Source organism: Centropristis striata, chromosome 24 (assembly GCF_030273125.1).
Source record: "Centropristis striata isolate RG_2023a ecotype Rhode Island chromosome 24, C.striata_1.0, whole genome shotgun sequence".
Lineage (NCBI taxonomy): Eukaryota > Metazoa > Chordata > Actinopteri > Perciformes > Serranidae > Centropristis > Centropristis striata.
The window spans coordinates 4,820,245-4,846,698 of NC_081540.1; the positions used below are offsets into that span (position 1 = coordinate 4,820,245).

Here is a 26,454-nt window from a genome sequence, read left to right on the forward strand (position 1 = left end):
ATGACCTATCACCACTGCGTCTATAGATGATTGCAGAAAATAAACTCTGGCAAACACACGTTTCTGATGCTGACGTGTTTTGTTCAGCAGGATAATCTGCTCAAATGAACTCCACTTTTATTATGTTTGCAGCGTTAGATAACAGAGATAACAGAATCACTGAGTTTCCCTCGGGGATAGAAAAAAGTCATTTTGAATTTGAATTGAATTGAATAGAAAATAAGATGTAAAATTACCAAAAAAAGATGTAAAACCATAGTGCATTAACTGTATGCTGTTTTCTTTAACCCTTATGCCCTCCTCAACTTTACTACTCTCTCATTGACCCTCGTGGCCAAAAAAGGCCACGCACTCTGAAACTGCTATTAAATCACCATACATCAATATATTTAATATATTTAAACAACTTCAGACTCAAAACTATCAAATATTAAATAATTTTCCGAATTTTAACCCTTTATATGCCAGTTTATATATTTGAGGTTTTCCATAATTTCTTCCAAAAAAAACACAAAAAAGGAATTATTTTCCATATAATAAATAGTAGGGAGCTGGGGCTTTGGTGGAGATTAGAGCCTTGATTAGCAACAAAATTGATTTGATTGCATTAGTATTTTTTATGTAGTGCCAGATACTCCCTCTGGTGACCCTTGTGGCCAAAAAAGGCCACGCACACTGAAACTGCTATTAAATCACCATACATCAATATTTTTTTCAGATTTTTTTTTTCATAAATCTCTTAAACAACTTCAGACTTGTTCAAAACTACCAAAAATTAAATCGTTTTCAGCTCTTTTGACAAGTGAGCGAATCAGTAGCATAATATATTGTTTATTTACATAATCTACAATCTACAAGCGTTTCTCTTAAAAACAACGACTGTAGTCTCATTTAGCCACTTAGCAGACGCCTTTTTAAAGAAACGTAAAAACTGCTAAAAAGTGCTAATGTATTTTATGGTTTAAAACAAATATTGAACATCTCTTTAGCTCGTGCTAACCACAGACCTTATTCCAGCTTTTAACCACCAACATGTCATTGAGTCTGAGAGGTTCGACTCCTGGGTGCTAAAATGCTAACTCACATCTCTACTCCTGACTGGTGAAGTGCCTCAAAAACTGGATGGATTGTGATGAAATTTGGTTCTGACGTTCATGTTCCTGCAGCTCAAATGAATCTGCAGGTTTGCAGCTTTGTCCCCGCGCTAAAAACGCAGTGACAGCAGAAATGCATCATAGTGGAAATGTAATGCAATTATAACAACTCCTGAGAACAAAGCAGTTTTTTTAAAAATATATATAAAACTCATGTTCCTTTCAACTCTTCACCTCGGAGATGTTTTCTTGGATCTAATTCTGGCAGACAGGTTGAATAGCTGGCGCCTCAATCAGCGGTGATGGGATGCTCCATATCCTGCAGCTCCAGTTAAGTGATTAAGGTTGATAAAACAGGTGTGTTTCTGCATAAAAGCTTGCTTAATGCTGCTTTAAAGTGCACCTCGTAGACTTGAAATGTATGCAAAAACATGGCTGCCTTGGTTTCTGAGGACAGGAAGGGGAAAAGTGACGTGCTGGACCCTTGACTCTGGGATTCTCATGTTTATTCTTCCTTTATTCATCCATGTAATTACGGTCAATCTGACTCAGCCTGGCCATATGCGTAAAGCTCGTCATAATGAAAGATAATGTCCGTTCTGCCTACAGCAGCAACAGGGATGGACTCACTGAATAATTGAGTCCAGAGAGATTGAAGGACATCTTGAACTCCCACTCTGAAAAGACGGATGGAGCTATTTTTGTGGAGGGGACACTTACTTTAAGGTACACAAACAGGGCTCACTAACACACACACACACACACACACACACACACACACACACACACACTCTCTGTGGCTTGACTCTATCTAGTATCTATCTGTGATGTGTAAATCCACATGTGCACACACACGTTCACAGGGAACATACATCAAAGGCTCCGACCCTCTTCACAAGAGACTCTTAGGCTTAAAAAGGAACATTGTGTTTCCCTCCCTCCCTCTCTCCTTTCATTTCTGTTCAATATTCCACGCTCATTTCTGCTTTATATGCTGTTGGTGTTTGTAAATCTGTCACGGAGGACTCTGTAGTATCAGCATCATGTTGATTTAACCGTCATTTATACAGGACATAACAAGAAATGCATGTTTGGGTTAAACATTGCACAGTTCATGAGGAGTTGCAAGGTAAAAAGTTACGTTTATGCCTGTTACATTTGTTAGTTATTTGATAAAGCATATCAGGTTGGCTGGATTCTGAAATATGTGGCTTTAAGACTGACTTTTTAGTCGAAACTTAACCCATTTAGACCGTTTGTGTGTATGTACCTTTAAGACCAGGAGAGACATACGTGCACTTCTACCTTTAAAGGCTCAAATATATTTATTTCCCACTGTGCATGATGTCAGACTTGCATATCCTGGAGTAGTTTGGAGTGTTTGTTGTGCACATCCTTAGAAATTTACTTTACGTTAGATGCAACATGCAAATACCCTCTAGGGGCAGTGTCGGGTCACCAGGATGTGACATCATCAGATACACCAGTGAGCCAGCTAATGCAACAATGGCACGAAATTTTTGAAAGTTTTGAACACTGATTAATTGATTACTTTTAAAAGGCAACTGTTAAAGCCAAGAGTTTAAGCTTTTAAATGGTTTTTATTTCATGTCTCTATCAGTTTTCCAGGTTTTGGGAGGTTGTTTTGAAACAATGCTGCATTTTATATTGTTTTTTGGGATCTTAATTGGTTAACTAATAGCAGTGGCTAAATAAAGTGGCTGGATTCTGAAATATGAGGCTTTAAAACTGACTTTTTAGCCTTTAAGCATCTTAAAAGAGACAGAAGAAGACTAAAGTAGAAGCAGAAATAGTCCATGTTTTCAATGCAATTGACTTTAATTCCTTGGTGCTTTTTATTCTGATTCAATAAAAGTTGTGTGCCAAGGGAGAAACATCTCTATAAGTTGTTTATTGATGTTTTTGAAAAAAATGTTCATGCACTTTAGGCAAGGCAATGCTTTACAGGTAAAGCCAAGGGTTTTTATTTCATATTTCTATCTGCAGCAGAGGTTGAGAAATAAATATAGAAAATGTTGACATTCTGTGCAGTTTTTCAGATTTCGGGAGGTCATTTTGAAACAAAGCTGAGGTTTTAGAGAGGTGTTAATGGGTTTATTGTTGGACAAGTTGGCTGGATGCTGAAATATGTTGCTTTAAAACTGACTTTTTTAGCCTCTACAGCTCTTAAAGGAGACACAAGAAGACTATAGTAGAAGCAGAAACATGTTTATGTAATTGACTTTAATTACCTGGTGCTTTTTATTCAGATTCAATAAAAGTTGTTGGCCAAGTGAGAAACATCTCTATAACTTGTTTATTGATTTTTAAAAAAAATGTTCATACACTTTAGGGCACGGCAATGCTTTACAGTTAAAGCCAAGGGTTTAAGCTTTCATATGTTTTTATTTCATATTTCTACCTGCTGCAGAGGCTCAGAAATGTTGACATTCTGTGCAGTTTTTCAGGTTTTGGGAGGTTATTTTGAAACAAAACTGAGGTTGGCTGGATTCTGAAATATGTGGCTCCAAACAGCAAAACTACAATAAAATCCTCTTAAAGGAGACACAAAACACATCTTATGTTTATGCAATTAGTTAATATCTTGGTGCTTTTTATTCAGATTCAGTAAAAGTTGTGTGCTTATAGTGAGAAACATCACTATAAGTCGGGCCGAGCTCGAACAATCAGTGAGAGTGAATTAATTCGGGGCACGGATCACATCTCAGGTTTGATGATTGGTGAGATTATTTGTTTGATGATGCTCCGCGCCCTCGAGGACTATAATAAGAAGCACTTGTTCACTGAATAGTCTCCCTGCGAGGGTCCTTCAGTTATTCTGCTCCGCTATATTTTAAAGTCCAACCGAGGAATACACAGAACACGGAAGATTCTGACGTTAAATGATAATCTTGTGGTATAAATAGAGGTTTTCTGCAGCAGTCTGAGGCTGCCATGCTGTCTCCTGATTTGACAGAGTAGATGACAGCAGAGTGAGCGGTGGCATCAATACGACTCAGAGGAAGCAGCTCACGCTGAGGAAGCTTTGTTCTCCAGGCAGCAGAGAGTTTGTGCTTTTCCAGACGTTACTTTCAAGTGTGCTTGCATGTAAAGTGTGTGTGTGTGTGTGTGGGCACTGGGTTTTTTTTTTGTAGCCTTTCCATGCTTGACCTTCAATGATGTGACTCATTTAAGGGCCTTGGAAAGGGAGGCTGAGAATTCATAAGAAAAGGTTATCTGATTGCAGTGCAGAAGGTCGCCGGCGCTCAGACGGCCTCACGAGTTAATTCAGAAAAATGAAATGGCATTCAAAGGGTTTAATTGCATTCTGTGGGGTTGTTGCGAAACACTAGTATTACAATTTAAATGTTTTTTCCTTACATAACTGTCATACGTGACCTTTTTAAAAAGGGTCAAACTTGTTGAAAGAACAGGGCAGACAGACGGGATCACCTCCACTTGTTTCCTTCCCCCAGGACTTAAAATGTAATCTCTGGGCTTGTTTCATAGTTTTAGAAAACACTGCAACTTATGGAACTAAAATCTAACTTAAATTTCTAGACCAGAGGTATTCTATTTAAAAACAAACAGGCCCAGTGACGTAAATCTCCTCCCAGCAAAGCTACAAACCTCAAAATGTCTAAATAGCATCCAACACCCCACAGTTCCTTATCATTAGAACAATATTTAATTGTAAATTTAGGCCTTGTTTGACACGGAAAATCATTGCATTTCTCAAAAAAATAAATACAAAGTGCTTTTCTTTCAGAAAAGTGCAAACAGAGCTCCCTTCCCCTTTACACATGCACAATAGTTGCATCAAACTGTGACAGTGTATCATCTGCTAATATTTCAGATTTTCTAGTTTTTTGTAGCTGTTAATGTGCTTGATTTTGCCACAGAATTTGTCTTTCTTGTACTTTCGAGCACTTCTTCGCAACTGTCCTGCTGTTTCTGTATCAACTTTCCTTTCTACTCATTCCCACATCGCTCTTCTGGGAAACAGTCGATTTTATTGGCTGATTTGAGCGACGCTATGATTGAGGTAAACGATTGTTGTATGAACTAGATTTGCAGTCTGTTGCTGTGATAAGATAAGAATCAAAAGGTAAAAGGACGACTATATGGGGAATATAATACTGTAAAAAGAGTAGCAAGATGAAAAACATTACATAAAAGTACGTCTTTGATAGTGGGTTTTAAGAAGTTAGTGACTCTGCAGCTCATTCTAAAGTCGGGGTGCTCTGACGGTGAAAGCCTGGTCACTTTTGAGTTTTTTTTTTGGCTTTGGAGCAGTCAGAAGGATGCCACCCATACTGGAATAATAATTCTGATAAATAGTTAGGAGCCAGACCGAAACAAGCTTTAAAAGTGATCAGTTAAATCTTAAAATCAATCAAAAGGTACAAAAATCATCTAATAAAACCGGTAAAAAGCCTATTAATGGAAACTTACAAGCTAAAATCGAATCTTAAATTCTAAACCATGAGAGGCCCTTTGCAGATATGGAAAACATAACTTTGCTGGATTTATCTATCTGTTAAAGGCACAGCTTTTTGTCATTTAGGTATTTTTGTCTTAATGTTTCTTCGAGCTGACAGAGCAGGATGTGAGGGTAATTAGTCCAACCTTTGTGCAGGAAACCTGAGTTTGCCTCTTTATTTCACCCTGACTTTGATCTTTCTCAGTCCTCGGCCAACTCTTTCAGGGTTCTTTCACATCCAGAGAATCTCTGGTGTGTTTGCACATTTGTTTTGGTCCATCGGATGATTCAAAAGCTGTTAATCAAACTCTGGTGCAGACTGGACTGATCAATCAGACCAAGACTGTCTGACAGAAGAGGCTTTGGCTCAGGATTCTGTGGTCGCAGATTTGTGATAAAAGCTGCTAAATGATCCATCTGCTGATCAGGAGTTTTGTTGTGAAAGCAATCTGTATATGAAGATGTTCTTTGTGAAGCATGGTGACACATGCATCAATCAGACGAGGAAAAGAGCTAAAAATTCAGAGACAGAATCAGAAATACTTTGGTTACTCCAACCAAGAATAGAAAGAAATAGAAGTGTGTGGATATATAGTACAATATACAGACTTTAGAACTACTATTAATGCACAAGAAAGGAGGTGACGTGACAATAACTTATTATAAATGCTGAGATTATTAAAGCAAGCTGACGTAAACCAGGCTAAAATAATCACCAAATATTCATTCTGCGTGTGTCTGTAGTCAGCTGACATGTAAACTCATTGTGTGTTTCTGGCTGAGCTGAAGCTGAGACTTTCAGACTGACTGTACACGCTTTTTGTTCTTCCTGAAGTTTGCTGGCAGTGATATAATGTTGCACGGTGCTGGACTCCATTGTTAACCAGCCACACTTTTGTCACAGCACAGAAAGGCACATTGCTTTCACAGAATGACTGACAACCTTTTTTTACGCTGGTTTTTCCGTCACCAGCGTAGCATGAAAGCTCTGCAGTGTTTCCTTTGTCTGTTTGTGGCTCCTCTGTGTGTTATGGTCGTTTTTTAGCAGTTGGTTGTACACCAGAGGTGAATAGGATCATTTTTTAACTTCTAGATATCACCATGAAACTTCCCCAGTTTGTTATTTACATTAAGATTTTTTTGCATTACAAGTTTTCTGTAATGCTTTGTTTAGACATGCAAAGTAGGTGTGAAATATGCACACATTCGCATATATTTCCAGGACATAAATCTGCACATTGCATCATGCAAAATTTAAAGTTATTATTTTATTTTGTTGATATATTAGATTCAAACCTTCAGAACATAGTTAGGAATGAAACTGGTCAGTTTGGTGTCTGTAAGTGGAGCTGAAGCTGAGATTTATGAGAAAAAAACGTATTTTGAGAAAACGGCCTTTAAAGGTTTTTATACATTTTTAATGGTAATGACTATTTGAAGACAAAATATTGACTTTAATTCATATAGAACATGTAAAACACATAATATTGTACAGGAGAGTGGAAGCTTTCTAACGTAGGTTTAGACGACGCTCGCAGTACGACACGCTGCAATACAATGCTCACTTTTCGTCAGTTTAGGAGAAATCTACTAAATATAGTCAAATAAACACTGAAATGTTTGTTTTGTATGTTTTCTTTCCACTTTTCTGAAAGAAGATGAAGATGTTATGGGAGAAAAATTGCCCAAAACCTCAAAATTGACCCGTGCACAAAAAAAATGCAGCAATGTTGATTTTGTTCCTTAAATTTGGCCCTAAGCTCAATCCATGCAACCCTGATTCTAGAAAAGTTGGGACACTGTGCAGAGCATGTGATTGAAACATGAATCAAGTTTCTCCACATTAAAGATCCTGTCCTGCATTGTGTTCAGCTGAATATAAGTTTGAAAGGATTTCAATCTGTTTCACAGTGTCCCAACTTTTTTCAGAATCAGGGTTTTTGTGCAGAAGTCATAAAAAGTGAGAATCGGAGGCTTTGCAGAATTGTCCAACATCAAAGTTTCTGTGTGCCGCTGCGGCGTGGAGGAGGTGTGCTCTGGAGGACGCTCCCCAATGAATCAAAGCCGGAGCGAGCTGTGAAAGTAATAAAACCCTCCAGGGCTCTGCAGAACAAAGCAGATAAAGACGCACAAAAAGCAACAAGGCAGGAGACGCCAGGAAATAAGTAGGTAGAACAGGTGGAGCTGCTGTTGGAGATAGATATCAATCACCTAGCAGGTGGAACAAGCAGCAGCTGCAGCGTTATGTAAGCCGCCGCCTTACTGTCTCCGTCAGATGTGACTTATTGATTATCTGACATACTGATAACTCCTGGATTCTGCTTCTCCTCTGCAGCATCTTTCAATTCTCATTACTGTCCCTTTATTAGGTCCCATTACCTTCCACTGTTTCCTCTTTCATGCTCTCCTTCAGCCGTCTCCTCCTCCGCTTGTTTTCCCTCCGAATCGATGTGTACAGAAATTTAGTGTTTGAAGTGAAACTCGGCGTATAAATTAGTTATGAGCACTTTGTGCTGGATGGAAAAAGCCTGGGAAAGAGATCACCTGTTCAAAGAAGCTTCACATACCCAAATATGTTTCAGGACACAAACAAGGAAAGGTGCCTGTTGTGCACTAAAGCAAACTTCTTGCAATGTGTGTATATGTATTTTTAATAAGTAAATCTGAGACTAACATCAGAAGAATCGGTTGGACCAATCACGCACGAGCAGGATAAGTTGACTGCAGGTTCGAGTTGCACAATTAACCGAAAAGATAGACCGAAAAGAACATTCTAATGTTTGTTTAATGCAAATTATGTTTCAAATTACCTTTCTGAATAAAGTTCAGTCCTGGCTTAATAAACTGTATTTACAGACTTAGGAACCTGGACTTTAGATAGGTACAGATCCTTGCAAAAACAAAATGCCACATTGATTATCTTTGATATATTTTTCAATAGAAATAAGACTAATAATAGCAAAGATCATTCTCTCCAACATTGTGCAGCATATGACAATCACATATACATTTTTTTTTCAAAATTGTGCAGCCTCACTGCAGGCAAACAGTCCATGTGGAGAGCAAAAGAGACCTTAGGGAGCTAAACTTTTGAAACAATCAGATTGTAGACTCTGGCGTCTCGAGTTGCTAGTTGGACAATCAACAGTCACAGACGAAGATAAAGTGTTTCTCCGCTATCCAAATATCTGCTGGCTGCACAGAAACCCCAGAAAAATGTGAGCTTACCCACTGACCACAAAGTCGAGGCAAATTTTGAGATGTTGCATTAAAGAAAATGTGAATTAGTGAATAAACAAAGCTGCAGTAACGTCCTTTGGTCATCAGGTGGCAGTGTAATGTGTTGCTGTAGGCTAATCCGTCAGTAAACAGAAGAAGAAGAGAGAAAACAACAAAAAGAGAGAAAATGGAGAGAAGTCTTCAGGAATTAGATTCAGCTGGACAACTTCTAATTGTTCTTTCATGTCAGAGGAAACAGCTGATCAGTTATGGGAGTTAAACATCAGAATTTATTCGGAAAAAGTGTTTCCATCTCCTGTTTAGAGCATTAACTATTTGCAGAAAAAGACAAAAACACCTCAAGCGAGTGTAAAAACTTTTATATGCATTTTTGAAAGTTTTAGAGAATTTTTGCTCATGCAAATCAAGTAAATGTGTTGATGGAAACACCACTTATGGTCATCAGTTTTGCAGGTATTTGATGTCGATAGAAGTTTTGATCAAGTGATTATTTTGCTTTTTACCTCTCGATCATAACAGTTTCTCCATACTCAACTTTACATCGATGCTTTTATCGTTTCTAGTACAACTTTTCTTGTTTAGTTGATAAATGGACATTATTCTCGTCCTCCTTCCTCTGTTATTAATGCAAACAAGAGTGAATCATGAGTTTTGGAGTTAGACAAAGAGGCCCAGGTGTGTGTTGTTCCTGGGGCCAGATGCTCGGTGAAGCACGGCGACAGTCTGCGTCATTTCTGATATTGTGTTTGTGCTTTCATCACAAACAGCCAGGTATGCAAATGATTTCCTTTCTTTCAAAGGTCTTTCAGTTTGATTCTTAGGGATGAACAAGACAAAAGCTTGTTTATGAAATTATCCCCCACACACACACACAGAAGCAATCTTTAAAATGGCGCTTGTATCCGCAGGTAACGCACAGTTTTGTTTATTACACGCGGGACAGAAGTTCAGCAGCACCCCTGGGCGCTGGTTCAATGGTCGTCACACACGACAAGCATCACTGCGAGGCTGCCTGCGGGACACAGCAATGCATTCTGGGTGTTTATTTGGGGAATAAAACGATGATAAAGTATTACGGCACAGAAATGGACAGAAATCTCCTCGTGTTTATCTTCCTTCTTCTTCTTCTTCTTCTTGAGGGATTGAAAATGTAGTCCAGCGACCAATTTTTCAAGGTCTGGGAGATATAAATATTTCACTTATAAATATTTATACCAACTATGCGGCATCGGTTTTGCCTGAAGAAAAACATTAGTCAGTGATCTGTGCTTAAAGTTTGAGATTTTCTTTCACTGCAAAGCATAATATAATAAAGTGCAAGGCAGTGTTTTCCAGCGCGCTGATTCCACTTGATCAGCAGCGAGGCGGTTCAGTCCTTTAGTTGTGATGGTGAAATATTTATGGCAGGAACTGACTTTGTTAGGAAGTTAATTAAGAAAACCTGCATAAAAGGAGAAGAATCAGATCCTTTACTTAAGTGAAAAGTGTAAAAACTAAAGTAAAAGTAGTCCTTGTAATTTAATATTGCATTCTTTTCTGCTGATAGATTTTTTTTAGTTGCTGTTTGAAGACTTTTATTGTGAAATATTTGTGCAGGAAGTGTTTTACTGGCAGTTCTGTTGTTTAAACACTTGCAGAAAATCATCAATCATTTATTTACAATGGAATTGCTGTAATTGATGGACTCGCTCACGAGGGAAAGGACACGGTTGACTTTTAACCTGCAGCTTTGTGCCGCTGACCAATAATTAATAATTGAAAACAGCATTTCCTTCAATGTTGTAGTTAATCAGGATGGACCTAATTTTATCTAGTGTATCTATGTCTGATAGAGAAGCTAAAATTGGGCATTTAAAAAACAAGAACAAAAAACTCTACATTAAGTGCAAATACTATATTTAAAAAAAAAGTAAATTTAAGCTTTCACTCCAAATATTTACCATAAAATGGAAGTAGAAATATGTAAATTAATAAGTAATTTCCTTAAATTATTTTTTAAAAATGTAATAGTAATTTTTTTACATTATTATTCAAAAAATAGTACTAAAATTTAGGCAACCTCTGTTTTTTGACAGTAATTTTTTTTTAAATGAATGTAAAAAATGTTTTTTTAAAGAAATCTTAAAAAGTCTGGCGGCAAAAGTTGCCAAACACTTTCCTCGTAACAAAGTTAAAATTAATGATATTATTATTATTATAGTTATTATTATTATTATACAGATATATATTTTTAAAATACACCAATTTACTTTATACTATCCATGTTTTTTAAATAAATTATTTGTAAAATAACTATTGTTTACTATTATTTGACAATAAATGGCCACTTTTGCTGCCAGACTTACATTAAATGTAAAGTTTTACTGTAAAAAAAACATTCAGCAATATGTTTATGTTTGTTTGTTTTTTTACATATATTTCAGTGTAATTTAACCTTTAAGACCATCAAGCAACTGAATAATACTGTAAAAAAAAAATCTATGATGTCCCATCTACATTTATTCTAAATCTGCATTTATTTTCAGATTATTTAGTTTTACAGTGTACAGTAGAGGTACCCTCCCAACAGGTATACTCAGCTCTGCTGTTGCAATGCATTATGTTCTTTTAAATGTAAAATATTGATAAGCTACTGAAAAACTTTTCTGCTATTTCTCTTCACTTTGCATGTGTTAAAGTCCAGACTCACATCAGGTAAACAATGCATGACTCAAGTTAATTATTGATTTGAAAAGGCTGATAGCAGAAACATCAACAAGACACTTTTTTATTGAAAGTTTTCTATCTGAGACATCGAGGCGAGAACAACGTTTCTGGCTCAGTGAGTGTGAAGATTTCAATCCAGCCTCCCAGTAAACAAAGTCCTAACAGCAGAAAGTGAATGTTTTCTCTGGGGGAGCATGTTTGGCTACATGGATGTTAAAGTGTGTGAGCGACGGCTGTAATTGGTGAGGAGCGGTCCGCCCTCCATGCAAAAATGATGAGGCTGGATAAGGAGGGGAAGCTATTTGTTCTGACGCTGTTCAAGTCAAGCTAATTAATCTCAGCCAGACGTGCTTCACTGTCAACATCCTTTGGCTTTAATAATGGAGTCGATTTGATCAGATTCAGAGTGGTGTTTGCATGCCGAAAGAGGCAGAGATTGTTGATTTTTAGCCACTTTAGCCACCAAAAAAAGACATCTTTCAGGGATCCAAAGTTGATTGATCATGCAAAATGCAAAAGTTTAGCATGAAAGATGAAGCTGCACCTTCACCTGTTCCCATGATCCTGAACCCGGTTCATAGGAGAAAAGATGAATTTTTGATGGTGTGAGGGTTTCCTCGGCCTTCCTGTACCGATCGCCTGCTGTGTAGTCGGGGACAGGAAGGAAATAGTTTATCACATTCTGAATATTTTAAGACCTAAAATAAAATATTTATACCCTAAATAATGAACTCGCAACTCGCCGGCTCTGACTTTATATGTTGGATTCTCCCAGCAGAGAATAGACAACACGAGTCACCCTGATTATCTCAGCGACAGGTCTGCGCCTCATTGTTTTTTAGTCAACAGCGGTGAGTAATGGACTCCCTTAACACCTTCGTTTTCTGACTTTGAAATGGATCCTCGGGGGGAATAATGCAGGCCTTCCGTAGTTAATTTCAGTCGGATATCTCCCAGCGCTCGGCTTCATTGTTTTGCATAATGTCCATGAATAATGGACCTGCTTCGGCGCCTTGTCTTGTAGGTGTAGTCCCCAAAAAGAGCCAGTGAGAAGTAGAAAATCCCAGGCGGGACATGCAACACTTTGTGCTTTTGCTGTGTGAATTATGGCTGCGTGTGTCTCCCTATCATTATCCTCCAAAGGTCACGCAGGATGACAGCAACAATAGGGATTCTGGCGACAGATGTAGCAGGAAGGTCAGCTCTGTTTCTGGGGAAAAGGTCAGAAAGTCACAAAGTGCAATATATGAAACGTTTAGGGTGGCTTTGTTCATCTGTGATTCACTTATTCTGCTTTAAACTCGAGCCTGATGGTATATTGATGCTGATTTTAGCTGGAAAATCATCAATAACTGGTATGATGGCGGATAAAAATAGAAAATAGACCTTTTTTATGTGGATTGTGCTCTGCAAATGTACCCAGAGAGCTACTTTATCAAACTTTATTAAATAATATAGATTATTTTTTTGACATTTTACAAAGTATATTTTTAATTGGCAGCCGATTCTATAAATTGTAACTGAAAAAATAAAGAAAAAATAGTAATAAAATAAATAGGATATTACTGTTCAAAAAATATTTTTAAAATAATTTTATTAAATAAAGCAATGAATGTATTAAAAGTATAGAATGAATAGGAATAAAATAAATAGGATATTCCTGTTCAAAAAATCACTAAATTAACTTTATTCAAATAAAAAATGTATTAAAAATAAAAAATAAATAGGATAAAATAATTAGGATATTATTGTTCAAAATAAATATCTAAAAATTGAATAAAAGGTAACTATTTAAGAAAGAATAAATAGAAATAAAATAAATTGGATATTACTGTTCAGTTTAGTCACTTGCTGATAATTTAAAAAAATATTTAAAATTAACTTTATTAAATAAAGAAATGTATTAAAAATAAGAATAAATTGACATAAAATAAAGAGTTGAATAAAGGATAATACTGTTTGTTTTTTAAGAATAATGAAATTAACATTAACATTTCTAAATCACGGCAAGTAAAAATGTCTGCATTATGTATTAAAAAAAGTTTTCATAATGGCACATAACGCTGTGAATATACAGGATATGTTTTTGTTTATGCCTGTCACAATAACTACTAATATATTGCCCCAGAAATAATTGCAATAAATGATGATATTTTAATTTTAAGACCAATTTATGCTGCTGATCTAATAATAATATAATATGATTATAGTGCAAGGATTTCCGAGCAATTAACTTTTAATTCTTAATATTCACCACAATTACTAGAAAATATATATCCTTGAAAATGTATGTAAAGGATTATCATGACAAGTCTACTTCTTGGCTTTTTTTTCTGAAGGTAAATAGGACAAAAAACAGAATAAAATCCTCCTATACTTGCACATTTCTCCCAGACCATTCCCAGACATAATAGTCAGCAACATTTTTAGTTTCACAGCAGCCAGACTGTGAGCTGTGACTAACTGTGAATAACTTCCCAGGACTTCTCTCAGTCTGACCTTATCACCGAGGTATCCCTGCGCCGTGTTTACATTATATAGAGCGTCCAGCTGATGTTCTGACCTTCTGTCGGCCACGCTGGAGCTCCTCAGCTCCTCCTGAACGCAGGACGCTGTGAATAGCTTTTCATATTTCTAAAGTAACTCAAGACTTTTACAGTGAGTCTAATCTGTGGCTTTGGACTGTAATATCCTTTGAAATTAGCCTTCTATGGCATGAAATACCAACTTTATGTCTATATCTCTAAAAGGCACTTATATTAAATCCATGTTTTACAGGTTAGTTGTGAAAAGTGGCTCTTCTGCTTTTATATGACACATAATTAATTTGATATTTACAGCTTCTTCTGTTGGATTTGAAACTTTGACTCTGTGGAATTAAAGATTACACTCAGTGGTGGAATGTAACTAAATACATTTACTCAAGTACTTTACTTAAGTGCAGTTTTTGAGGTACTTTACTTATTGTATTGTATTTCTATTTCATGTAACTTTATACTTCTACTCCACTACATTTAGCTGACAGCTTTTTTCAGTTTAAGATTTAACATAAAAAACATGATCCATTTAAAGTGATTAGACATAAAATGACAACACAGAGACAAAAAATAATTAAGATTATAAAATACACACAAAACTACCAAACATATGTTAAATGTCTATTCAGGGACATAAAACAACTAAAAAGAGATATAAACTACAAAGAAATGAACAAAATAAAAGACATAAAAGGATTACAAAGGGACCCTAACTGACAAATGAGACATATAATAATGAAAAAAATGACTAAAGTTAAATTACTAAACTTGCTAAAAGACTTAAATTACTAAACTAAATTAAAGTACTGTCCTTAAGTATGATTTTGAGTTACCATTTCATGTAAATTTATACTTTTTACTCCACTACATTTAGTGGACAGCTTTAGTTACTTTTCAGGACGATATTTAACATAAAAACATGATAAATTTAACCTCATAACAGTAATTAGTTAAAATGATCTCTACCTTTAGAAAAGAAAACCCTGCTTACATATATGCATGAAATATTGCAATATTTTTGTAAAAATTAGGTTCATTTTAACTACTTAATATACTGTCATGAGGTTTCATTTTCAAGAAAAGTCTAATAATTTTAAATGTATCATGTTTTTTTATTTTGACCTAAAGCTGTCAGCTAAATGTAGTTGAGTAAAAAGTAAAATATTTACATTTGACATTAAAATGTAGAGGAGTAAAAGTATAAAGTTACATAAAGTAAGTCCTTGAATACATGTACTTAGTAACATTGTTACTGCTGGTTATTATTATATGTCTCATTTGTGTCTATTTGTAATCCTTTTATGGACATTTTGGGCCTCCTGTTTCTAATTTATGTCTCTTTCTAGTTGTTTATGTCCTTGAATAGACATTATTTTTTTTTTGCATATTTATGGTAGTTTTGTGTGTTTTTTCAAATTCTTTTAGGTTGTTTTTTATCTCTGTATAGTCATTTTATGTGTAATCACTTAACATTTATCATGTTTTTATGTTAAATCTTGACCTGAAAAGCTGTCAGCTAAATGTAGTGAAGTAAGAAGTATAAAGTTTCATTAAATCCTCTTTTTCAAGGATATTTCATGTTGCTGTGTGATGAAAAGGAGGAAACATAAAGCCAACGAGACAAACACTTCTTTTACCTGCTAAGTAAATAAAATCTTCTGGGGGTCAGTGCCGAAGAGCAGAAATAGTGCTGCAGTAAACAGTTTTTGTCCGATGCTGTAATTGAATTTCCATATCAAAAGCATAAAGTGTGTGTTGAGTGTGTGCAGTGAGAGCTGCGCTGCCTTACTACTTCTCTTTGATGCAGACACGTTTGTGTTCAAACAAACACATTATCAGCTCCTGCAGAAGGACTCCATCCCTTCCTCCTCCTCTTCCTCTGTGCTGCTTTAAAAGCCTTGTCAGATCACTATATCGAGCCCACTTCTCTCTCCCCAGGAGTACCAGATCGATATTATCTTCGCCCAGACCTGGGTGGACACCCGTCTGCGCTACAACAGCAGCAGCAGCATGCGGCTCACCCTCAACAGGTACACGGCACATTATCATCTGTAAAAACTCTACAGCACTGTTGTGTTTCCACATTTTCATACTGTGAATATCTCATTTGAGAACAATATTCTCGTCTCTCTCGGGAAGAGGCCTGTAATTAATGGAACAAATTGATTGATGTGCTTTGTTTTCCCCGTGTCGCCCGGGTATTTTATTATCCTCTTATTGAGGAGTGGAGCTGCTTCATTCTGAGAAATCTGAAGGAATTCAACAACACTCACTGCTCCCTTTCCCCCGCCTCTCTCTCTCTCTTGTTCCTCCAGCAATATGGTCGGTCTGATCTGGCTGCCCGACACCATCTTTAGGAATTCCAAGACCGCCGACTCTCACTGGATAACGACGCCCAATCAGCTGCTCCGGATCTGGAACAATGGAAAAGTACTGTACACACTGAGGTAAGAGACCAGAGACAGACTGTGTCGATCCAACAGAGAAGCAGTGGATCAATAGCAGGTCGCAACTAAACACAGGAGGAAAACTTTCATTAACAAGCCTGCAGCAGTTTTGGGGGTTTATAGTCTTCTGTCTGCAGGGACAAAAACCACAAAGTATCATATCAGAAAAAGATGATATGCATCATTTTAGAAGATTGTTGTCATTTGCTGTTATTGCTGTCTGCTGTTATTTTGCATATGTTTTCTTTAATAGCTCACCAAAAATACACAATTTATCATGGAAAGAAACTGTAAAAACAGGCATTTTTGTCCAAATGTGTGCATGCACACATACCACACATACTAGTCCTACGACATTTATACATACATTTCTTTAAACTCACTCACACGTGTGGCCATTTCAGAGTTTGGTTGGAAAAACCTGGGTGGAATACTTCCTGTCTATGTAATATATTTATGGCTTTTTCTAGTAATGATGCAAGTGCCTGGCTGTTTCCTTTGGGTTCCTTCATCGTTTAATTGGTTGACTATGGATCTCTGATTGGTTGGGACACATCTTAATTTCTTAAACCCATTTAGACCTCAGTCCACCTCAAAAACTCCCTCTAAACTTCAGCATTGTCACAAAACAACCTCCCAAAACCTGAAAAACGGCACAGAGCGTCAACGTTTCCAAAATACTTTTTTTCTCAGCCACTGTAGCAGATAGAGACATGAAATAAAAACCAGTTGAAAGCTTAAACCTTTGGCTTGAATTGTCGAGCATTGCCTTTGTCCTAAAATTAATTAAGATGTTTAAAAGAATCTATAAGCAACATCATGAAATTAGGAAGAATCTTAAAAATATGCAAACGTTGCATCTGGTCTAAATGGGTTGAAAGAGGTGGGACAAGGAAGGCCGGACTGGTGGCTTGACTTAATTTAGCTTCTGTTTCAGGACAATTAATCATATATATTTTCCTGAACTCTGTTGTTCAGGGTTCAACATATTCAGTATTCAGTGTCCAGTATTTACATTTTGCTAAAAAGCCTGTTTTAACTCAGCACAGAGGAAATAAAGTTCTGATGTTATGTGCTGGTTCCTCTCTGACAGCTTCTCAGTGGCAGAGCAGTGACACGCAGGGGAGGCTGTGTGTGTGTGTGTGTGTGTGTGTGTGTGTGTGTGTGTGTGTGTGTGTGTGTGTGCATAGCCTCATGACAAAATAACCCTCACCGTGTCAGTGTCTACAGAAAAAGCAGCCACGATTCGAGTGGACAGATTCTTTTTAAATTTGAGTGGCATCTGGGTTTATGAACCCTCAAGCTCTGACATGAGCTTTTTCTGTCTTGAGGATCCAATTTCACCTGCTTCAAACTAGACCCTGGCCAAACAGCAAATACCACCATGAGTGTTTGTTTTCCAGCCTCGGAGGAGCAGAAGCAGCTGCAGTCACGCAGAGTCCAGTCAGTCCAATAAAAGGTGCAGCAGGATAAAAAGAAAGACTCTGGGGTTTTAGAGGTTAATGACTCTTTGATCTGAGCTCACAAAGAAGTTTAAAGCTGAACTAATCGATAGTTTTATATTAAAAGTGGCTGTATTGTGCAACACTGTAGTGTGTTACATCATTTATTTCTCAGAAAAGTAACTTGTTAAAGTGCAGTTTCATTCCCAAAACTGAAATCCATCTTTTTCCATGTTGCATAACATCAGACATGAACTCATTTATTTCTGCCACACGTATTTTTTTCATTCATCGCATGTCTTTTTGCAACAAAGTTGTCCAGTAGAGACCTTAGTTCTTAGAGTATGAGTATGGTGCCATTATAACCTTAAAAAAGACATTGTTTATCGTAGAAAGAAACTGTAAAAACAGACATTATTGTCTAAATCTGAACTTTCCGATGGTCCTTGAACGGATCATCAGTTATGAATGTTTCTGTTCGAAAAAGAGACCAAAACTTCTGTTAAAATGTTGATATTTGTGTCAGAATTTCTTTATTCTACATGTGTCAGTTAAAATAAAGCGTTTGCACTAACCAGATCCTGGTAAAAACATTCAATTCTGCTCCTCAGAGACACTGTGAAGACATGATTGATTCTGCAGAGACCAACAGTCACGTGACAAATATTCACTGAGAATCTGTTTACACAGAGCAGAGAGGAGAGGACAGGAGAGGCTGTTTACACAGAGCAGAGAGGAGAGGACAGGAGAGGCTGTTTATACAGAGCAGAGAGGAGAGGTTGTTTGCACAGAGCTGAGGGGAGAGGATAAGTGGAGAGCCATTTTTCCCCCTATATTAATGCCACTTGTGGGCACTTGGAAAAAAGAAATGAGTCTTTCATTTTTCTTTTTTTATGATTTACGTCATTTAAACATGTTATTTTACGATTCATGGTGTTTGATTTTATATGTCTCTTACATTACTTTATTACCTCTTTTATTGAGTTTAAAGACAAACTGACTAGTTGCATGAAAGCCACTTCCACCACATGAATTGTTCTCTGTACGGTAAAGCCAAACTTTGAATCATTCTGGAAATGGAAAAACACGTTTTTTTCTAGAAATTCCTCCTCACAGCTCCAAACTTCTCACCAAACGCCGGGCTTTTAATAGCTAATTTCACTTCTGCTAATGCGTGTCTCAGTGATGAATCTGAAAATGATTGTTTCATTAAAAGGATATTAAGTTTGAGAGAGGCGTGTGTTTGGGGGTGTATTCTCGCTGAGTGATTCATCTCATCACTGTGTTTGCTCCTCACCTCAGCCTCTTCAGGGTTGGACTTCCTGGCTCCCCACACGGGAGGGAAGTGTATGCAAATTGGCCCTGTGCAGAACATCATTTGCACTTTGTTCACCTACAAACAAGACGAGCGAGGCAGCCTCTCCTCCTGCTTTGAATGAGGCTCCTCTTTTGTGCTCTAAGTCAGTCAATTTTAATGAGAAACTGCAGCGAGGACAAAGACGCAACAACACAGAACAAGTCAAGAAGAAAAAAAGCCCATTTTCATTTGCAGCCATTATCGTATCCAGTGAAAATTAATTTTAGGATATTGAAGTTCCATGCCGAGAATATAAATGGAGTCGGTTTGATCCTCCGCTGCTGTTGCTGCTGCTGCTTCCTCCAAACATCTGCTGCATTGACATGTCCAGTGATCAGAGCTAATACTGCTGTTTTTAGAAGCTCTGCTGCCTCCGGGCCCTGACCTATAAGTTCATCCCGGCTCCTCTAAAAACACGTCCGGCCCTGATGATTAAACAGTTCTGTCATTCGGAGGGATTTCACACATCAACCAGGCAACCAAGTGTGATCCTGCACCATCTGGTCCCACGCCAGCGCTTCATATAGGAAGAGCAAACTGTGATATAAGCAGAGAGACAGCGCTTCATATCATCTGCCTCTCTTTGTATCTCTGCCTCTCCAGGATGACCATCAACGCTGAATGCCAGCTGCAACTCCATAATTTCCCGATGGACGAACACTCCTGTCCTCTCGTCTTCTCCAGCTGTGAGTACTTGCACACATAAATGCACAAATATGCTCATAAGCATGCATGTAGCGAACCCAACACGTGTGACACCTGCTAAAGGAAATCTCTGGAAGATTACTTGCATTATCCCAAATGTTTCCCTCGATGCTCCAACCGGAGAAATCTTACTTAGAGACTCATCTGTTCACCTGTTTGATATAATCTTTCATATCAAGTTGCTCTTACTTCCAGAGAAACACCACATGGTGAGACCATCCTTAGTGTGTTAGACATAAACGTCATTTTTTTATTAATTGCAAGTCATTTTGCAACACAATTATCCAGTAGAGACCTTAGTTTTTGATATGAAATTACTAATTTGCAAGTTACGGTTATGACCTGCCAGAAGAAGCACAGTTTATCGTAACAAGAAACGATAAAAAACATTATCGTTTAAATTTGATCTTTCCAACGGTCCTTGAACGGATCAAAAGTAATGAAAGTTTCCAGTAGAAAAATTAAACCAAAACAAAGCTTGAAATAGTGATATTTCTTTTAAAATCACTTTATTCTACCTGTCGCCAAAAATAGAGCATTTGCACTAACCAGATCCTGTTAAAAACATTAAATTCTCCACCAATATTCACTAAAAATCTGTTTACACAGAGCAGAGAGGAGAGGACAGGAGAGGCTGTTTACACAGAGCAGAGAGGCTGGAAACAATACTTCAATATATACAGTATATAGAGACACAATATTTTTTTCCAATATTTGTAACACTTTAGGAATTTGGAATCATTAATAAGAGAAATTCAACTTGCGTTTTTCCCTTTTTTTCCCTGATTTCTGTCATTCTAACTGTTATTCTGCACAAACACATGTTCGAGTTGTTCCCACTCCGAGCCATGATTGTGCTGATTCAATAGAGCTGCAGGACTTATAGATATATATATTTATATATATTTATTTATAAAATGCAGTGAAATAAAGGACACAGAGAGTTAAATGCAAAAAGAGCAAAAAACTCAGTAATACAGGGAAAATGTTGCACATTACTGTCTCAGTCGCTAAATGTTACATCACCAAATTATTTTTAATTTAATAAGCCATTTACTAAGACTAAATAACAGCAGCTGCAATTGATGTGATCTTTATAAAGTGGCGTGATGTCAGACCTGATGTCGGAGCTTTGGAAAGTTGAAGAGACTTCAAGCAGGTTTTCATCTCACAGGAGGAAGTCTGTTTGTGAGGAGATGTTTCGTTACATAACCTGAAGTTTTCAGCTCAGGAAAATGAAGTGTTGAACTATTATCTTTTAGTGAAACTTTTGAAACATCTTTGACTTTATCATGTCGGATAACAACAATGTTGCAGTGGACTGGAGCTGCTATGAGGCTTTAAACTGTTAGTTGCATTGCAATAAATTAGTTTTTAACACTTTTAATTTAATTTATCCTCTTTAGTCTGTTGCAGATTAACACCTACATGTTCCACACATTAAATACACCATGCAATATGAGTCTGCAGCAGTTACTTTGGATAAATGTCCCATATTTATGCACCCTGATTAAAGTTCAGCTTCATCATGAGAGATAAATGAGGAAGAATTCCCCTCAGCAGCATCAGCTGAGCTGCACAACGTCTTCACAGGATGTTCAGTGCTGAAGGAAGTGAAAGAGCTATTGACCGTTCATTATCTCTCTGCTCTTACTGAAAGGATTTGCAGTAAAAACCCTTTTTTCCTGGAGGTGTTTCTGTCTGTAGCTGCAGCAGGCGACCTGCTCAGGTCTGAAGCTGAATGTTGTCATGTTGAAAGCTAAAATAAAAATCACTGCATAATTAAATGCCGTATGTTTCAGATTTGGCCTCTCAGCAGAAGTGATATTAGTCATTAGTAATGAATACAAATGCAGGCTCAGATAGCAGCAAATCTCAGTTTGGAATAAAACTAAATCCCCCAATTTAAAACTGCGCTTCACTCAGGATTTTCTGATTGCAGAAAGATATTTAGGGAACCACGGAAATTGCATTTTTTGGAGCTGTTTCTTAAAGTAACTTCAAAAGTTTTAAGAAGCAAACGAACGAAAAGCAGCTGATTCTCTCATTTACTACTAATATAAATAACCATGTTGTGTTTCCAGTTAATTAAGTGGTGAGAGTCTAACTTCTTATCTTTCAAACCGTATATATCATTTTAACCGTGTACATTAAATCTGGGTTCACTAGAGTTGGCCAGTGAATTAGTCACAGCACATCTGGACTATACTTCCTGTACCTTCACAATAAATCTATATAATATACGAATGTCACTTTCTGAAATAATTGACAAAAAATATTGAACTTTTTTGAGGTGTACCTGTACAGTAATTAACAAAAATATGAGGTATAGCAGGGGCGAGCTGAGGCCAAGTTAAGTCATAGTAAATTGGGGATTTTACCATGGGGGGTCTATGGGGATTGACCCACAATACCACCCACACCCACAATAGAAGGCTCTTAACTGCTCGCTGAGTTTATTCCAGGTGATGACACTCAGAATGTAATGGATTTTGTTTATATTTTCTACAGGTTGTACTGCAGATTTTAGCTTGGACTCTTTGCAGTTACTTAACAGATCGGTGGATCTATTTGCTTAAGAGGATTCATTATTTCAAAGTGGAAAAGTGGCGTCTAGATAGAATAACAAAAACTTTCACATCAGCCATTTTTAAAACAGCATCTTCTGTTTGTAGACTGCAGAACAGCTTTCATATCTGCACGTTTTACTCTCAGTACTTATTTGTAAAATGTAAAGCCGCTCTCCAGACTTTAACACGACTCTGATAAGCCGTTCATGCCTCGAGAAGTTCTGAAGAAACAATTCCCATCAATCACGACATGCTTTTAGACGCAAAGAGGGAAAAAAAGCACATTAACGCGTGTTTGACAGGTCATCTCAGTCTGTTAGGCAGCAACATGTTCAGCAGCAGATGGTGATGAAGGCGTCAGGCAGACAAGGTGACTTCGTCTTTTTCAGTCTTTGTGCATCAAGGTGACATCCAATAATGAAGCTGCACACAAAAGACACAGCAGAAGCCTCCATGTAACGGCTCTGATTAATTCTATGTATTGAGATGGAAACATGATGAATGCATGGGATTAATCCTTGCAAACATGTTCTGACTTCTTGTTCTTTTCACTGTATCATATTTAAACTTCAGTTATAAGCCCTGAGAAGCTTTAAGTATGATTACAAGGAGCCGTGCAGTTACACACCACAGGAATAGCTGCAATCACATCCTCCTGTGAGAGTATTTACATTTTTTATAGCCCATACCATTATATACATATGAGTAATGGTAGACCACATAATGACAGCCATGATTGAGCTATAAGGAACCGTGTGCAGGAAATGGTAAAATATGTGACATTTTCAGTTCTTGTCACTCAGCTGTCGGCTACAAGAAGGCGGTAATTCGTCAAAACTGTTTTTTACAAACTCGATGATTGAACTGCATAGAAATCTAAACATGTTGACAGGCGGAGCTGCAATCTGCAACTGTATTGATGTTTGTTTATTTTGCATGCAATAACTGCAGAAAATGCCATTTCCAGCTTCTCAGACATGGGGATTTTCAGCTCTTTTCTGTTTTATATCATATTAAACTGAACATTGTTGCAGTTTTGACTGACGAAAATAGACTTTTAGAAACTGTGAAGGACATTTTTTACTATTTTCTGACATTTTCTGGACCAATTGTGTTAATAAAAACCTTAAACGATAATAAAACAATTACAAGTTGCAGCCCTAATACAAATATTTTCTAAGCTTTAACACAAAGTACAGCTGAACCAAAGTATTTCTTTTATCAGGTTGATATGTTAAAGCAAAGAAAATGTTAGCATTCAGGCTGCAACTTATTATTATTTTCATTATCGCTTATTCATTTCCATTAATCCAATAGAAAATTTGTTTGTTTTTTAATCAAAAATTCTGACCTGACAATAACTTTCTCACTAGATTTGGCAACTTTTAAAACCCCTTGTTAGTGTATGTTTTTCTATTTATGATGCCTCAGTTCTATAGTGTATACAAGCCTTAATGCAATTGTTAATGAAAAATAAAACAAATAAAATTAGAGGGACATTGAGATGCATATTGATATGAGCAGTTTTAAAATAAATTAAATTAATGCTTATTATAACACGAGTCAATTAAGCTTTGGTGACTTTTAACATGTTTTATTAAAAAAAAGGATGCGCAATATATAACAGGCTAATTTAGTAAATTGTCAGAAATCAAATATGCATATTAGAACATGCTGTAATAGTTTTTTTTTTTAAGATGGTGTTTAAAAACTTTGCAAAAAACATTGAAAATCAGTAGGAATAATCCTCTTGTGATCATGATGAATGAAGTTTCACCTCAAAATTTCACCCTGGACCAAAGTGGTGCATGACTGACTAACTGAACAGCATTATCCTGCAGCTTTATGGCCAAAAATCAAAAAATGCAACATACATTTAAGACTTACATGCAAACATTCACATATGTTGAGAAGTAGACTATTTGCTTCCTATTATTCAAACTAAATATCTTTCTGTCCCAGTTTCAGCACAAAGAGCAGAATTAACCTCCTCTCCTGCTGTAAACGAGCCGAGTCATACATTTAAAGATGCAATCAGCAGTTGTGAGCGGCTCCTGACCCCCAGAGCTCAGGACCTCCATCAGCTGCTCGCTACATTATTTTGAAAGTCACAGGGGTGACTTCCTGAATGCTCAATCATGACAAGCTGTCCAGCTGATTTCTTTGTTCTGCACAACTTTCTGTTTTGAAAACCTCATCTAAAAAATAATAGTTTTTAACTTGTGGGATTCTGTGCAAAGAACAAGGGGAATAAACGTGAACGCTCAGTTTAAACTTATTCCCAAAGCGTCTGACGCTGGAAAGGTAGGTGAAAAGTGCTTTGAGTCGACTGTTTTCTTTCCCTTTCCCTCCCTAACACTTTATGATAAGTTATCTTTACCGTGCACACTGTAGTGCATGTCCATATGCATGCATACTGTAGGTAGATTATTCTGTTTTTCACATTTAAGACAATTAAAATCATAATTATTCCAGTGTGGGCAGCCCTGAAATGCATCTTTTTAAAGGTGAATATTTGCCTCATCACTCAGTGTGTGAGGGCTGCAGATGAGTCAGCAGGTGTTTTTAACAAAAAGTTACATCCAGTGGGAAACTTAGATACCTTCTACTGAGCTCGTTTCCACTTTAAAGTGAAACTTAAGTCCCAGTGAAACTAAAAGTTAGTTTTTAAAAGCTCCAAAAGTCACAAAAAGTTTTCAGATGGTGTCATTCTCTTGTTTGCATGTTGGTGATGTCACTGTTTGTCTTTTATGAAGTGTGAAAAAGAAAAAGTGTAGGCTGATTGTCTCCCTGCAAATTATGCAAGACAAGAGGAGAAGCTCCATGCTGTTATTAATCTGAGCAACATGCATATATACTGTAAAAAAAAAAAGGTTAAAAAGTCTGACATCAAAAGTTTCACACTGTAAACTAACTGTAAACATCTGTAGGTTATTTAACAGTTTCTTTAAAAATGTGGATAATATACAGTATTTTTTTAAATGATTTATATCTCTAGAATAACTAAAGAGTTTTTTTTTATTTTAACATTAAAAAATGTATATTACATTTAAAGATTTACTGTTATAAAACAGAAAGTTGCCCTAATTTAACATTCAGTAAAATTATCTGTAATTTTAGTCTTTTTACACATAATTCACAGTAATTTAGCAATTTAATAATCTAATTATAATGATTTACAGTTTTTAACTTTTATTTTATGGTCAATATTTGGAGTTAAAACATAGATTTGTTTTAATGGCATTTGCCCCCCCAAAAATATTTATTATATAATTATTATTATTTTTTCAATATTTTTTTCAGTGTATTACAATTACCTGACTTTATTTAATTTAATGTCATGTTCATTTGATAGGAACAGATACCATATATAGAGAGAGAATTGCATAATAATTATCCAACGCAATGTGTCACATTTCTAGCTGCTGCTAATTTCCTTTAGGGCCTTAAAAATAACAAATATAAGACGTTTATTTCTTCCCTGATGGTCTGAATAAGTCGCTGAATTTGTTGCTGGTTGATTTTTATAATAGAAAAGTTGCTGAGAGTCTCTAAAAGCTACAGAGGAGCTAGCTAGCTGGTAGCTGTCGGCTCCACAAAGCTGGCTAACTTCCAGTTTAGCACTCCGCTAACTCAGATGGGAATAAAATGATTTAATCGTGCATCTTGTCTAGACTTTCCAAACGTTACCGGACTGAATTTATCTAGTTTTGATGGTGAAATGAGTCATTTTGCAGTGGTTGTTGCTTAATAAAATTCTAGTGCCGTTTTACAGACATCTCCTTCTTAAACTGCTCGGAAACCTTCTTCTTTTAGAAAGCCGTACGTCTCCTGTAAGCTCTGCTTCTCTAGTTTGTGCTCGTAAAGTTTCAT

The 26,454-nt window shown here is 36.7% G+C and overlaps 1 protein-coding gene across 1 annotated transcript in view; it reads left to right on the forward strand.

The window, feature by feature from the left end:
* LOC131962800 (gamma-aminobutyric acid receptor subunit gamma-3-like) overlaps positions 1 to 26,454 on the forward strand; it is a 108,578-nt gene that overhangs the window by 47,020 nt on the left and 35,104 nt on the right. The window contains exons 4-6 of the mRNA XM_059327881.1: positions 15,999 to 16,090; positions 16,376 to 16,507; positions 19,910 to 19,992. Of these exons, the coding sequence (XP_059183864.1) occupies positions 15,999 to 16,090; positions 16,376 to 16,507; positions 19,910 to 19,992 (307 nt within the window). The remainder of the gene's footprint in view (positions 1 to 15,998; positions 16,091 to 16,375; positions 16,508 to 19,909; positions 19,993 to 26,454) is intronic.